The following is a 14,714-nucleotide window of genomic DNA, read 5'->3' as shown; positions in this document are numbered from 1 at the left end:
CGCGAATGCGCGCACCCACCGGCTCTCCTGCTGCACGCTGACCCGCATCACGTTGAGTTCAGCCAGAGTCCGATACTCTACTAATTATACCACACGAGTTAAATATTACTTTTTTTTTGCATGAGTCTGTGTGCTGACTGTTTCTTTTTTCCCCTTATGTATGAATTCGGACCCTCTGGTCACGTGTCCGCTGTGCAGAGGATTGTGGGTCAGAATAGAAGAAAAAAAAAACATGCTGAAAATATATGAGTCAATGCCGCCTGGACGTCCTGGTATTTTTTGGTATATTGCATTTTACATATTACTTATTAGGACATGCAAAGTGTCCGGTCCAATACCTTTTAATATAACATATTTAGTATGCCAGAAAAAAATCCCAATACAAGAGCAAAAGGGTAAAAGTTCAATTTGCAACGTTTTGACGACTTGGTATACTGTGAGCAACAATACATACTTTTCTTAAGGGCTGTAGTGTGGACTGAAAGTGAAGAGAACAAGCATAGTATTGGGAACACAGTGGCAATCTTTTTCCCTGGCATACTGGATAGTATGCTAGTGTGTGTATTGAAGCATTGATCAAAGGCCCTGAATCCTCACACAGTTGTTCATCGCTTATTCTAGTTGATTAGACTTTTAAAATTATATTTGGGTGGACGTGAGCTCATATACACATCTGTATGTTGATCATTTAAATTTCAAAAGTGTAATTTGTAGGTGTTTGCAAGACATGTGACAGAAGACCGAGGGTTTAAAACGAGCACAGTGCACACAAGAAGAGGTCTAACAAGACATGATCAGAGGACCAGCGGCACGGCGAGCCTTTATTGAGATGGTGACGAATGCATACAACAAACAGCAGAAAGACAAAGTATACAGTCAATGTCACAATGGGAGGATTAAGCAGAGGTGGAAACACTGAAATGAAGGATGACTGATCTCCATTGAGTAAGTTTTACCCAGAGGGGAACTGGATTTTTAACTTACTTTTTCGTCTCTTCCACATGCAGCACATAGCCCACAATTACCAGTTTGTGGCGGGTACAGTTGGCCAGTAGGTGGCAGTGTCACTCAGTCAAATGAGAGCTTATTTCCCCACCGCACATTGAATGAACTTGCACTAATAACAACCATCACTTAATCATTCTCCCCCTCTCTCCCCCTCCCTCTAATGCATTCCTAATACCTCGCTCCACAACTTCATATATATTTTATATTCCAAGTAGGGGCATAAAACTGCTCCTGCATAATTTATGAGTCACTTTTAGGAGGCAACACGAGCACTCGCAGCCATCGAACCAGCCGCTTGTGGCATCAGGGGCGAAGAAGAAGGGGATCAACGGAGAGGCCCGATTATCATCCTCCTCCTCCTCTTCGTCGGGGGTGACTGACTCGTCCCTGTCCTCCCTGAGCAGGTATCAATCAGGACCGGCGCTCAGTGATCTGTTTTACATAAACACATCACACCGGCTGTAACACATGCACTTTTTATGTTGTTTATGCCACGCTCCATCATGACATACACAAACCCAGCCACCCTTTCATCCAACGGGCCATTTGAATAGCAATCAAAAGGTCCGCGGAGCGCCGAGAGAGACAAACAACTCCATTTATCTTGCATCCTCCGGGGGGGAACGGGGTCCCACTTGATTGGAATTCGATGAATTGAGAGAGAATCCTCCCGCTTCTGTAAGGCCCTGTTTTAATCATTTTCTCGCTGATGCAATCCCTTCGTCTGCGTGCCTCTATGTATTGACCCAGAGTTTTTGTTTACCTGGCAATGTGTGCAACGGCTATATGAATGATTAATACTCTTTCTTTCTTTCTTTCTTTCTCTTGGAGCTATAATTGGAGAATGAGCAGCAGTCGACGTGTTGCAAAAAAGCAGACGGTTCAAGATATCAGTGAAAGGGAAATGAATGCAAACTGTTCTATCCAGATTATGGAAATTAACCTATTTAGTTTTCTTTCACAGCTATCACATCGCAATGTTGTTCAGAAATTGAAGTAATGTGTCAGGAAGCAGCCGACGGGATAATGAACAGGATGATAAACGATCGGGATACTGGAATCCGAGCTCCGTCTTTAAATACGGCCGCAGTGGCATTTGGCAGCGTGGACTTGGTAATCGTATACAAAGCACCTTGTGCATTAACATCATTTGATAACTGCCTGTGTGTATGTACGGGAATTAGGGCTCTACTTTTCCTGCTGTTTGCTGCGGGGCGGCTAGCACTGAGCCGCTCACATGCAGCAGGTTGAGAGGACCAAAACAATGAGCTGAAAGACACTAAAGAGGGTTCATCTTTACTAAATAACATTATGAAAAGGAGAGTGTGTACTCTTTAACCAGTCTTCAATTATGTAATTACAATACAATTGGTTTTATTCCACATTCAGAGGAATTATTAGCGCCCCTTAGCCTCCTTAAAGCACATAAGTGATCAGATTGATTTTGTTTAAATGATAACTGACAGTGGCTCATCATCTTAAAACCGCTTTCTTCACCTGTCTGGATAACATTATTTTTGTGTTGTTGACAATAGTCATCTTGGTTATTTGTTATTACCCTTCAATTTTGCTTATTATTGTTAAAAAAAAACATGCCGTATGACTAATTGTCGATAAGCACAGACGGCACAGAGAATTGGGCCATCAAACGATTTCATGCCCCTCTTCTTCTTTTCTCCCTGCCCTCAAATCCTCGTCTTAAGTAGAGCGCTTCCAGCGGCATCGGGAACCGTTACAGTTTTTCAAAAGGCTCCAGCGTCAGTTAACTATTAGTCACCGAGAATCAAGAGCGCCGTGCCACTTCCTCCCATTCCCCATTCTATTCTCGGCCATTTCCCTCGAGGTGTGGGCCCGATTATTTGGCCTCCGCCGTGGGAGCAGCTGCAACCGTGTGTCACATGACCGCGTCACAGCAGGCCCACACACACAGACACACACATGATATATGATGGAGCGGAGGCCTTTGTTTACAGGCCTCGGATATATACATGCCTTACATTTGGAAGATGTTCAATTCATGCAGTGCGTTCCGGTATTCTCCCGTCGAGAGCCGAGCCTGCCAGAGGATATCTTTAATATGAAATGTCTGGAGAGTCCAGTCAGCGATACTTCTGCAGTTATTTCAGGTTTTTTGAAAAGCGTGCAGAGGGGATTGTTACAAATTTCTGGAGGGGAGGGAGGGATCAATGCAGCTTCAGAGACGACACCGAGCTCTGGGGGCCCTTCGGCGGAAACCATCGATACTGAGCTGAAGTCTGAGCACTTAAAATGTAAATGCACCTTCCAACGGGGCGACAACAAAGTTGTATCGGTGTCTTGGGAGCTCTCCAGATGCAAACGTGTGCACTCGCCCGTGAAATCAAAATAATCTCTGCACAAAGATACAGGCGGCTGAATGGGCATATTCTACCCTGGGGGAGGGGAGGGGGGGGATGTGTCGGGGCTGGACATTGATGCACTGCAACAGAACGCCACAAACGGCGTGCGATGACCGCTCTGTTGAGCACTGGGTTTTTTCCCGGTGCCATGAATGCATCACTCTCATTTTTCTTAAGTGACACCTTTTCTGAGTAATGAGCCTCGAGAAAACCTGTTGAGAATAATGTAAGTGTGGGGGGGATTATTTAAATGGGACAAGGTGTCTCAAAGGATCTCCTTTGATCTCAGCAAATGTATGTGGTATAAATATCTTCCAATTAATTATGCATGCACAGTGGGATCGCTAAACCCACAGATTTACCAAATTCATGACGGCCCTGATGAGCACTTGCCTGCTCGCGACTATTTCTGAGTTTGTTGCTCATTATTTGTGACAAAAACAGGCAGAGAAAACACAACAATGAATTGTTTGGTATATTTTTTGCTGTTAATTACAACTTACAAAACAAAAGCAGGAGTTACGTAAATGATTCTCTGTGAGGACATATTATATAAGAAGCCAGAAATCCAACATTCGTCTTTATTTTTTAACAGTCCGGTAAAACAGGCAATAGGAAGAATAGTCCATAAAGATTTACTTTTAAAAGGCTTTTTTTTCTTTAGAGAGAGGATGCAAAAGAGACAATAATATAGAATAGTAGCAATTAAGGTCACTGTAATCGAACGTAACTCTTGCAGAGTTCATGGTCCCTGATATCGCCCCAACCCCCGTTCTTCACATGCGGGGCCACGCCTCCGGCCCCGTTGGCCGGCAGTCTCTTAGTGATCAGCAGGTTCTTTGGGAACAGCTGGTTCCCGCTGGCCTGCAGGACATTTTCGATCTTGGTCTTCTGGCTGATGGGCATGCAGGCGGTCTTCTTGTGGTGCATGCCGCAGTCCCCGGCGTGGAAGACCCGCGGCGCCTCGCTCACCATGACCTTCCAGTAGGAGGGCAGGCAGGACACGGTCAGGTGTTGCAGGGACCAGTCCCAGTTGTAGTCGTCGTAGGTGCAGAACGTGTCGGTGCACTGGATGAGCTTCTGGTACGTCTCTCTGCTCAGAGCCATGCCCATGTTGTGCTCGGTGGACTTCCAGGCCTTCACCTCCACCTTGTTTGCCTTGCTGGAGTAGCTGATGTGGCTGTAGCTCCCCAACGACAGGATGTCGCAGTCGGCGTACTGCTCCTTTTGGAGGGCCGCCATCATCTTCAGCACGTGGATGAAGTCCGGGGCCACGTAGTGGTCCTCCTCGATCAGCAGCACCGAGCCCTTGTGCTCCTTCAGAACGCGGACTCGGTCCCATACGAAGTGCAGCTTCCACCACCAGTGGTGCTTGGTCTGCGAGAACTTGGCCTCGCGGTAGTGGCCGAACGAGTCCGGGTACTCCGCGTTGATGCAGCCCAGCTTTAAGGCGTCTTTTTTGGGAATGTCTCTGGGGCAGTCGTTGGGGTCATGTCCAGGGAACTCCTGGGGGTACAGCTGAACGCTGAAGGGGAAGAAAATCTGAAGTACCTGGCAAAAGTCAACGGAGGCCACCACTTTGTTGATCTCCGGGGACCAGTAGTCATGGCTGAATATCAGCAGTATGCTCTCCACGCCTCTGGATTTCCGCAAGCTGTCCACGAGCAGCTTCAGGTAGTCGGGTCGGTTGTGGACCTGAACCACCACGACCAGGTCGTCCTTCCGCCGCGCCGCCTTGAACTTCTCCTCGTTTCTTATTGTCTGGTCGAAGTTGAGCTGGAAGACAATGCCGCGGTAGACTAACGTGGTGTTATCAGCCTCCGGTTTGGGTATCTGTTTGGGTATCTTGTCTTTGTCCTTTGCCTTTTCCGGGTGCGTGTCGTTTGCTTGTATCGCAGGGAGCGGCGCAGGCGCCCTGCTGACTGCAGGTGTAGCCGGCACCTGGATATGATTGTTGACGCTGCTGCTGCTGCTGCCGCCGCCGCCAATGCTGCTGCTGCTGCTGCTCCTCCTCGCCGCCGTCTCGGCTTCCTTGGGGGGCGACCCGGCGTCGCTCTTCTTCTGCCTTCCGCTGCTCCAGAACGCCAGGCCGCAGATGACGACCACCACGGTCAGTATCACCACCTTCCTCTTGTAGATCCGGAATCTCATGACGTCGGCCACTTTGCGAGGGGAGAGAAGTTGATCGTGGTCGAACACAACAAGCAACGGGGTTTGCACATATGATTGTGTGCTTCGCAAAGGGAGCAAGCCGGATTGAAAAGAAGCTGATATGAGGCTATTCGTTGGCAATATGAACGGTTGTTGTAAACATGGGTCCCGCTGGAATGTCATTGGTGGCGGATGAATATTCCATAAGGCATGACGGTTGCCGGGAGGCAGCAGGGTAGCCGTGTGCATGTACCGCCTAAATGAGAAAATAAATAAATCAATAGAGGCAGGTGCATCGCGGCAGTCAGGGCTGAGCAATAGGAACGTAATCACTATGACAATCTTAATTTATTATTTCTGGATGTACATCACAATATGGCACATGTATGCAGAAAAGCCGATGACATTTAAAATAAAGCGGAAAAAATAATCAAATCCTATTTTTTTTTAATTGCTTGAGCAAACCAATTATACATTTAACCGATTATCCAAACTGTTATTGATTAATTTGTCTACAAACTAATCAAATAATCAACTAATTGTTTCAGCTCTACAACTGGGCCAACTCCATTTGCTAATGAAGACGTGGAGATGCGGCGGAGAGCCGAGGAAAAGACCAATAAACTTGTGGGGCCAAAAAAAAAAAAATTCAATAGCTAATTTTCTTAGAATGAAACTTGGACAGAAATCTGTACCTGTACAACACGGTGAGCGCATATCATTATAAGCTCTAATAGAAGCAACGACAACAGTGATTTCATTTCACGTGACGGGACCCCGGTCACGATGAAAAAGTACCAACGAAACCACAAACACAGTTCCACACACGGCGACTAGTGCGTATTCCCTCAGTTCCTCCCCTTTAGGTCGCACCATCAATGTTCATTATCACCGCGTGCTTCTAGATTTCCCTTCTGCATAAATCTCTGTCCTCAACTGCATTATCAATAATGATCATCAGCCTCCCCTCTTTGCTCAGATCTGCTGAACAAACCTCCATCTTTTCTTCCTTATTAAATGGTCTCCCTTGTTGTACTTATGTGTCCTCCCTGCTTTGGCATTTAATATATACTGTCTGTGACTATAGCAAGTAATACATTTCTGGTATAAAATGTCAATTAACATGTACTTTAACATAGTAATATTGTAAATATATATATATATATATGTAGATAGGCAATATGACTATGTTAAATAATAATATGTATATACCTGCATATGTATCTATCAGAGACATATGTATATAAAAAGAGATTTTATATATATATATATATATATATATATATATATATATATATATATATATATATATATATACTTTGAAGGCAGTAGTTTGTGGCCGTGTACATGCCCCTGCACGGGTTTTTGGTGCAGCTAAAAGTGCTGCAGTTTTTATAAACATGTGTTTTATTAGACCCCGATCTGCTTTAATCTACACAACGTCAGTCTGGTGCGTTTAATGTCCTCCTTCTCGTGTAAATATGCATTGCGTTGTAGTGGCAGCTGTTAGTTGCTGTCGGTCACACAGAGCCAGCTAACGGCGTCGCTCGGTTTTTCCAAACATGCGATAAACGTTCCCGTTTGTTTTAACTACGTGGTACGAAACGCCTTCACCACTGCAGACACGCTATTAATAATTATAATATTAATAAAAATAATCATTAACGACAGCTGGCGCCGCAGCTTCCGCTCCATCACGAGAATGCTAACGGCAAGTTAGCAACGGCGTAGCCTAGCAACTTACTGGCCGCCCCGAACGGGAGCGAAACCTCGTCGACAGCCGCGTCCGACGGCGGAAAACAAGCTCACAAACAACCGCGTTTTCACGCCGCTTACCGACAACTGGAGGGGCCGTGCGGGTCCGTTCACCGAGACACGTCAGTACGGCGGCGTCCCATTCTCCTCCATACGTTTTCATGCAGGCTGCATGGAGACGTAACTACCAGCTAGCGTCGGCAGTAAAAAAATAAAAATAACACAAAAAAATAGAAAGATTCCCCAAATACGGAACCACTGCCTGACGATGTCCCACAATGCACTGGGCCAGAGGGGGGCACCCGAGACACCTTACATGTGAGGATGTATCCCTGCTGCTGTCTCATGCTAGGGTGGGATTGGTTTACAATCCCTTTAAATATTTAACACAAGCAAAGGCTTAATAGTATTATACATAATACATATATTACATATCAATAAAAAAATCCACCCAAATATTGCATTTTTTCTACATTGTGCTCCTCCAGCAACCTTATATCTATTCTTGATTAAATACAGTTTGTTGTTTTATATCCTTCTGAAACGCCGTCTGGCAACACTTTCTTTCAAATTGTACTCGTCAGTACGGCTCTTGTAGGTTAATCATTTTTTAAGTCTATTATTAATACACCCACAACATGAGTTCCACCACGTCCTGTTCATTTTTAATGTATCTATATCACATTTCAAGATTCAAGATATGTGTATTAACATATGCAAAGATAACAGGCAGTTATCTTGTACTGCGAAAAGCTTATTTTGATGGGATCTCCTAACACACAGAATTACAATACACTTAAAGTAAAAAAAAAACAAGGCACAAAAATATGGTAACAGTATTGCACAATTAGTGTATAAAATGCAATATGCATTGCATTGTATTACTCAAATGTGCCAAATTAGGATCAAAACTGTTGTGCAGTTTGTGTAGATAATAAGGAAAGAACAATTTGTTATTTCGGGCTAAATGATCAACAACATTAGCTCATCAGCAAATTGCCTATATTCCTATATTTAATCCATCCATTTTTGTTTTTTATCATATTCAACTTTCCTTCACTTAAACACCTTTAGTTTATCCACTTTATCCACATCTTTCTTATGCCTAATGCCATCAATACTGTCGATTCAAATGCCTCTTTTCGTCTCTCATTAACCTCTTATGTCTGTGGCTGTAGCGCCACCTTCAGGCTGTTCCGCTGCACTGTTTTCTCCGCCACCAGGTGGCGCCACTCAAACCATCTGCGGCCGGAAGCGCGGCATCGGAGCGTTTCATTTGCGCACGCGCAACCACCTCTCTTCCTTTCCGACACTCGAGCGAAAGAGACAAGATGGGCCACCAGCAGCTCTACTGGAGTCACCCCCGAAAATTCGGTCAGGGATCCCGATCCTGGTCAGTCCTGCTGTCAAATCGATCAATTATCGATACGTTTGCCGAAGCGAGTCGGTTTTTATGTGTTTATGGATCCCCATACTTAAGAATTTATCACAATTTGTCCACCGCGTGGGAGCTGCCTCTTAGCCAATATGGCGGCGGCGGCGGAGGATGCTCCGCGCTAGCGTACCTGCTAGAGTTAGCACCTCGCTGTTTCTGAAACTACTCTTGAGTCTCAAGAAAGCTAAAAACATGTTAGATCCAGAGTTATGGAGGGGGTTAAACTATATTTTAACGTCACGCTATTTGAGCTACTGTTGCTGTGTTTCGGGGTCGCCATGTTTGCACTGAGAGCCGCGGACTAAAGGATAACCAGCTAGCTTTGCGGCGTTTGCGTGAACTTCCGCTCTTTGTAACGTTAGTTTGTGTGGATGGATGCGGACTAGAGACATGTTTTATGTTTCTACATGTAAAAGATAAACTTATTAACCTAATCTCTCTTTCCTCTCAGCCGGGTTTGCTCGAACAGACATGGTCTGATCCGTAAATATGGACTCAACATGTGCCGCCAGTGCTTCAGGCAGTACGCTAAAGACATCGGCTTCTGCAAGGTAAGTAATATTACCCAGTTTTATCATTCTGCTAATCTTCCGATCATATTGCACTAAATGTCACCACATGGTTTGCTTACGATCAAACACCGGCATGATGTCAACAACGTATTAGCCGCTATGTTTCAGGTAAAGCTCAAGCTGTGGTATATTTTCAGCTGATTTAATGCTAATGATTAGGCGTGGACTTTGTATATTTACAGTAGTTAATTTACTCATACTACATACAGCAAATGTGTAACAACGATGCTGACTGTCGCCTGTACTGATGCCTTGATTGCTCTCTTTTCCCACAGCTGGACTAAATGTCACATCCTCGGATGGGGCCAGTGATCTTTGGAAGGCTGGCCACGATGGGATAATTTAGCACTGCAAATAAATGTGTTTTTTTGTCCAAACTAAATGTATTCTGGTGTTTTTTCTTCACAATATGTATGATGATTGTTCGTAATATGCAGGGTAGATGTGACTAACTTGTGAATATCACATCTGAAACAAAAGAATATACAACACACTTGTCTGTTACAGTCACTTAAACAAGTGTATACAAAATATGCTTCCCGTGCTCTACATGATGGTTGACACTGCTTAAACGTAGATATTACATTATCAGAAGGATGAGCACAACACTACTTTTATTTTTTTTGTTGCTTCAACTTGTGTTGGTGGAATGCCAGAGACATTGCTCTTTTATTATACAGTTTCCTATGAAGGTGTAATATGTAGATTTAATATATGCAAACATACACATGTATTTGACAGTTTAATACAACAGTTTACAGTCTTTTAACGTCTTGGGTAATGTAACAAAATGCAGCATCCACAAGTGTAGTACAGAAAATATTTATTGCAGACTCATAAAAGCGTCGCAGTTTAAATAGTTCATTATTTTAGTAATGTGAATATTGGCATCTCCCTAACTGGGGCATAACGCCTGGATAAAGATGCACTGACTCATCCTGGTTGATGGGGAGGAAAGCTAAAGAATATAATGTATGTTCTAATTTGACTAGACTGCTTAGATGCAAAATATAAGCTATAGTGTAAAAAAAAGATAAAACTTAATTTATTAATGACCCATTAAATGCCATTTGCGGAGCTCTTTCACAAGAACGCAGGTGGAACAATTGATCCCCGCAGCTGTTTATAATTAGAAATGGCACCGCAGTAAAGAGCAAACTAATTCCTTCTAAGTCAGCATGTAGTCACATCAAACGATAAGCCGCCCCCCCCACCAGCCCTCGCATCCAGGAATTGGAACCGTGCTGGGATATCGTTCTTGTTCGAGATGAATGAAATCTGATAGGTCCCCTGTCGTGTGGCTAATTGCTTGGTGCCGAGTGTCTTCCACTACCAAGCATTAAATAATGTTACGTTTCATCTCAGAAATAGTTTTACTTTCTATCTTTTCTATTATCCATCCCTTTCATAAGGCACTCTGGCAGGTGGGATTCTATACAGATCCATAAAGCGTTGATTTGATAAATATTTTTTTCATTTGTCCTCTCGGCGGCAGAAGGTTAAGTGTGAGGCACTAGGTGGCAGCAGCACTTCACGCTCACCATTCAGGGTCGATGAAAAAAAGCAACAGCACTGAGAAATGCCATTTATACGTCATATTCACCTTTTCATCAAGAGGCTACAGAAGCTCAGATTAAGGTCTTGTCAGTCACTGTGGGGTTAATTTGAGGTTCCTGGCAGGTCAGAAGAAGAACACTGACAATATATATTCAGATATGCTGTTTATATATATATATATATATATATATATATATATATATATATATATATATATATATATTGTTTGAAAACATCCGTCTTTGTGCGTGTTTAGCTCGTGCCGTTGCGCTTTGATGATTTATCAGTCAGAGGTTTGGGCTCGGCCCCGTCTCATCCGTAAATAATGCTCGGCAAAGTCCTGTTTATCATAAATAACAGATCTCTTTGTGCTCAGAAGGATTACGCCGGAAACTTAATGATCCCATCGGGGGGGAAAATTGGAATGTGGCAAAGAATAAATAAGATCACAGCAAAGTGAAGGTTATACAAACGCACAAGTAACGATTTCAGCGCTCGGAAACAAACTGCTGGAACATGATAATGAAAGAGAACTGAGAGGTCGCAGCACCTTTTATTACACCCAAGAAATCCAGCAAATGTGCAAAAGGAACGACTGTCAGCGAGCGATGAAACGCACGTATGCACTCTGCCAAAGGAAAATAAATGAAGCAAGACATCCAGTGTGTGCACTTTAAATCAAACGCATCATGAGAGGGAATAGAATGTAGCCCGTGTACATACAAAGATGTGTGTGCTGCGCGTATTATATAAGCCCTAACTCATATGCATAAAAAGAGAGTTTGCGAGGACTGTGTGTCTGTGTGTGTGTGTGTGTGTGTGTGTGTGTGTGTGTGTGTGTGTGCAGGCCAGCAGGGCCCTTGGCTGTTTGGACCGAGAGGAGCTGAACACACAAGTGCTCTGCGTTGCATCAGTCCACTAAGAAGGAGGCCGAAAGGTGTTGTCTTTGATGTTACCGTTCAGTTTCAATCCTTTTTCTTTTTTCGGCGGCGTATTATCGCCCTCGTTGCTGCTGTTGCTGCCTCTTAGCTGCATCACGGCCGACACCGAAAGCGCTCTGGGAAAATGTACTCGGGGACTGTGACCGGGTGTTGTCAAATTCCTCTTTCTCCTTTTTTTTGCCCTCTCGACGAGGCCTCTCTGCCGACGGCGGACGCTCGTGTGCCGCAGCAACAAAGATGTGAACAACGACAAAAAACAATGTCCTGAAAGAGTGCGCCCATGTGAAAGTCAAGCTGCTACATGCTCCCTTATAAATATGTTAGCGTGCACACTCTGTGGTCTCAACCACATCCGAACACGGAAGGTGAACCAGACGAAAACACGAGTCGGAGCAGCTCAGAAGCTATTTTGGGTGTAACGGCTCGGGACCTCGACGTCTCAGCGGCGCTCTGACTGACCGCCGGGCCCTTCACACGGGCCTCCAACCCCGTCGCCTCGATTATCGGGAAAATAAGGGAATTGAAGATGTCACGGCGCACTGTTGGCATGGAAACATTCCTCCTGGGTTTACCTTGCTTTTCAATTGTTCGACCAAGAGGCACTTCTCGCTGCAAGATTCCCTAAAAAAAAAACTGCGAGGAAAACGCACGACTCGCTCACGAGTCTCCCTCAATTTTCTCCTGAGTGGGCCTCCGCCGTTTGCCTGAGTGATGGCGAATACAAGAAAATAGGAAAGAGAGCGGCAGCCGGGGACGGAGAGAACAAATAGAAATATTAATTGGAAAAAAAAGAGGAAGAAAGAGGCAGGAGTTTATTCTGACAGTGAAATTATGCAGCGATTAAGAGGCAGTGGTGTAAGCAGCTCTAAGTATTGGTAATTACCGGATGTTTTGTTCTCGATACCCACATTTTCTTTCAGCAACAGTTACCAGAGAGGTTAAGAAAATCCTCCATAATCCATTTGTTCCCTTTTTTTTTTTTTTACAAAACAGCAAACACCAAGAACTGCACTGTGTTGTAGTATCACCCCGTTTGTGTGTATTCCCTCGAGAAGCGAGCCGTGCGCTCTTCGCTGAGCTTTATTACAGTACAGTATGGAGCACCGGCTGACTCAATTATTCCAGTCAAACAGGGCCTAACTCTCAAACCCCTAGTAGAATAATCCTTCGCTTGCTCCAAAGCCTCATTTTAGGCTCAAATGACTCTGGCAGCCATTCATTTTGCAGGAGATTTTTAAGAGACGGATCACGGAAACGGAGAAATTGCTTCAGGCAAATCACGCGACGGGGAAATGTGCAGTCTGTGGTCTTCGTTGGGGTCAAAAGAAGAAAAAAAAGGTCAAATAACACCAACGATGGCGGCTTTCCATTCAGGTGATCTACTCGGCTCACTGTCGGGCGCTTCAATGGAACAGAGCCGTCGTCAGTGTTATTACACCTGTGCTTCAGCGACAAGTCAAAATGGCCGCCCTTCAAATTGATGTCTTGAGTGCGGCTCTGCAACTGCACAAGAGCCTCTTGACACCACGTGAAAAATACTGACCCTTTGACATGTTTCAGCTTGAAGTTTGGACAGGATGATCTCATGGTTGACTACACCGCTGGGTTCTTTCCCTCTCTTAGTTGCTGGGTGATTATCTGACTTATTCAACGTATTATGACCCATTGCTTCGTTGAAGTGTATCCTCAGGAGGTGGAAATCATTTTGGTGTTACTACAGAAAAGATATTAGGGTCAACTAAAGCGCTAGAATTCTGCAGAACCACTATTAGCGTCTTTAAGCTGTGTTACCTGAGAAAAATCTCCACGTGTCCTCAGACCGTCGTATGCTGGAGACACAGTTTAACAAAACGCCGTGACAATCTGGTATCTTAAAGCAACGACTAAGGGAAAAGTCAGTTTTTTTTGTTTACCTTGAAATTCTACGTTCACGTATGTTTTCTTAAGCGGAATAATGAAGTGCACTTAAAGGTAGAGACTTCTGACGTCCACACGGTTTTACAGTTTGCACGCTTTCCAAAGATTACCAACGAGAAAGTCGACAATCGACCCTGTGGAGCACAAAAGGCCGTCGTCTACAATTTGAACCTGAACACGAGTTATAATTAACGGCCAGGATTAAACCGGACAGAATATGAAATGTCTAACACAACCTTTGAAGAGTTGGGCAGTTTGTCAGCACGTCCACCTGTGAGTCACTGTGTAACTTCACATTTTTAAAGTTTTAAGTGCACAGCCAGAAATGAGTGGCCGACCACTTAAAACCTTTTTGTGCTCAGCGTGTCCTGTTTTGGTTGGCACCGTGCTATTTGCCATGCTTTCAAAGCCATGCACATGTAGCATGCATGTCCTGTACATAAATGGCTTTCTCTCTAAATAAAAAGCTTTTACCTCCACTTGACCTTTGTGGATCGCAACAGAGGTCATTTCAGACAGATTTACACGCATGCCACAGAACGTAAATCAATGTATCTTTGAATAAAAATGGGATGAAACATCTCCACTTCGAGACTTCCGGGTTAGGAAACCTTGCGGAGCGGAAAGAGACTTTTTTCAGCAATCCAGTGGAAAAGAGGATGCAGTGCCCGAACGCACCTGTGGGGGCGCTGTTGCACCACATGCTGAGACTGGGAGGCAGGCATGGGGCGGTTGTTTTTTTTGGGGAGGTGAGGCGACAGGAGGTGTTGTGCTGCTCTCTGGGGAGGAGCTCTCCAGTCACAGTGGGGGGAAGAAGGAGAAGACAAAAAGAAAGATAGAGGAGAGAGATGCAAAATAGAGAAGAAGAAGAAGAAGAAGAAGAAGAAGAAAAAAAGGAAAAGCTGCCTCGATCAGGCTGTCAGCTCGGGGCACATCTAATTGAATACGCCGCCGTGCCATTTGAAGTTGAGAGTACAGCTGGAGCAGAAAAAGAGGAGCC

The 14,714-nt window shown here is 44.5% G+C and overlaps 2 protein-coding genes across 2 annotated transcripts; one reads left to right on the top strand and one right to left on the bottom strand.

Annotated features, from left to right (window-relative positions):
• Nucleotides 1–3,953: 3,953 nt before the first annotated feature.
• On the bottom strand, nt 3,954–7,563 carry mgat2 (alpha-1,6-mannosyl-glycoprotein 2-beta-N-acetylglucosaminyltransferase). Its single transcript, XM_068576505.1, has 2 exons — nt 7,374–7,563; nt 3,954–5,793 (listed from the first exon to the last, which is right to left on the bottom strand). The coding sequence occupies exon 2, from the start codon at nt 5,784–5,786 to the stop codon at nt 4,098–4,100; it is 1,689 nt and encodes a 562-aa protein (XP_068432606.1). The 5' UTR covers nt 5,787–5,793; nt 7,374–7,563; the 3' UTR covers nt 3,954–4,097.
• Nucleotides 7,564–8,592: 1,029 nt separating this feature from the next.
• rps29 (ribosomal protein S29) lies at nt 8,593–9,681 on the top strand. Its single transcript, XM_068577361.1, has 3 exons — nt 8,593–8,685; nt 9,179–9,278; nt 9,575–9,681. The coding sequence occupies exons 1-3, from the start codon at nt 8,624–8,626 to the stop codon at nt 9,581–9,583; spliced, it is 171 nt and encodes a 56-aa protein (XP_068433462.1). The 5' UTR covers nt 8,593–8,623; the 3' UTR covers nt 9,584–9,681.
• Nucleotides 9,682–14,714: the final 5,033 nt, after the last annotated feature.

This window comes from Clinocottus analis, unplaced genomic scaffold (genome assembly GCF_023055335.1).
Source record: "Clinocottus analis isolate CAN_PGR_092001 unplaced genomic scaffold, fCliAna1.0.p SCAF_15, whole genome shotgun sequence".
NCBI lineage: Eukaryota > Metazoa > Chordata > Actinopteri > Perciformes > Cottidae > Clinocottus > Clinocottus analis.
Note: the sequence above shows the minus strand (reverse complement) of the source record. Positions and strands in the feature narration are given on the sequence as shown.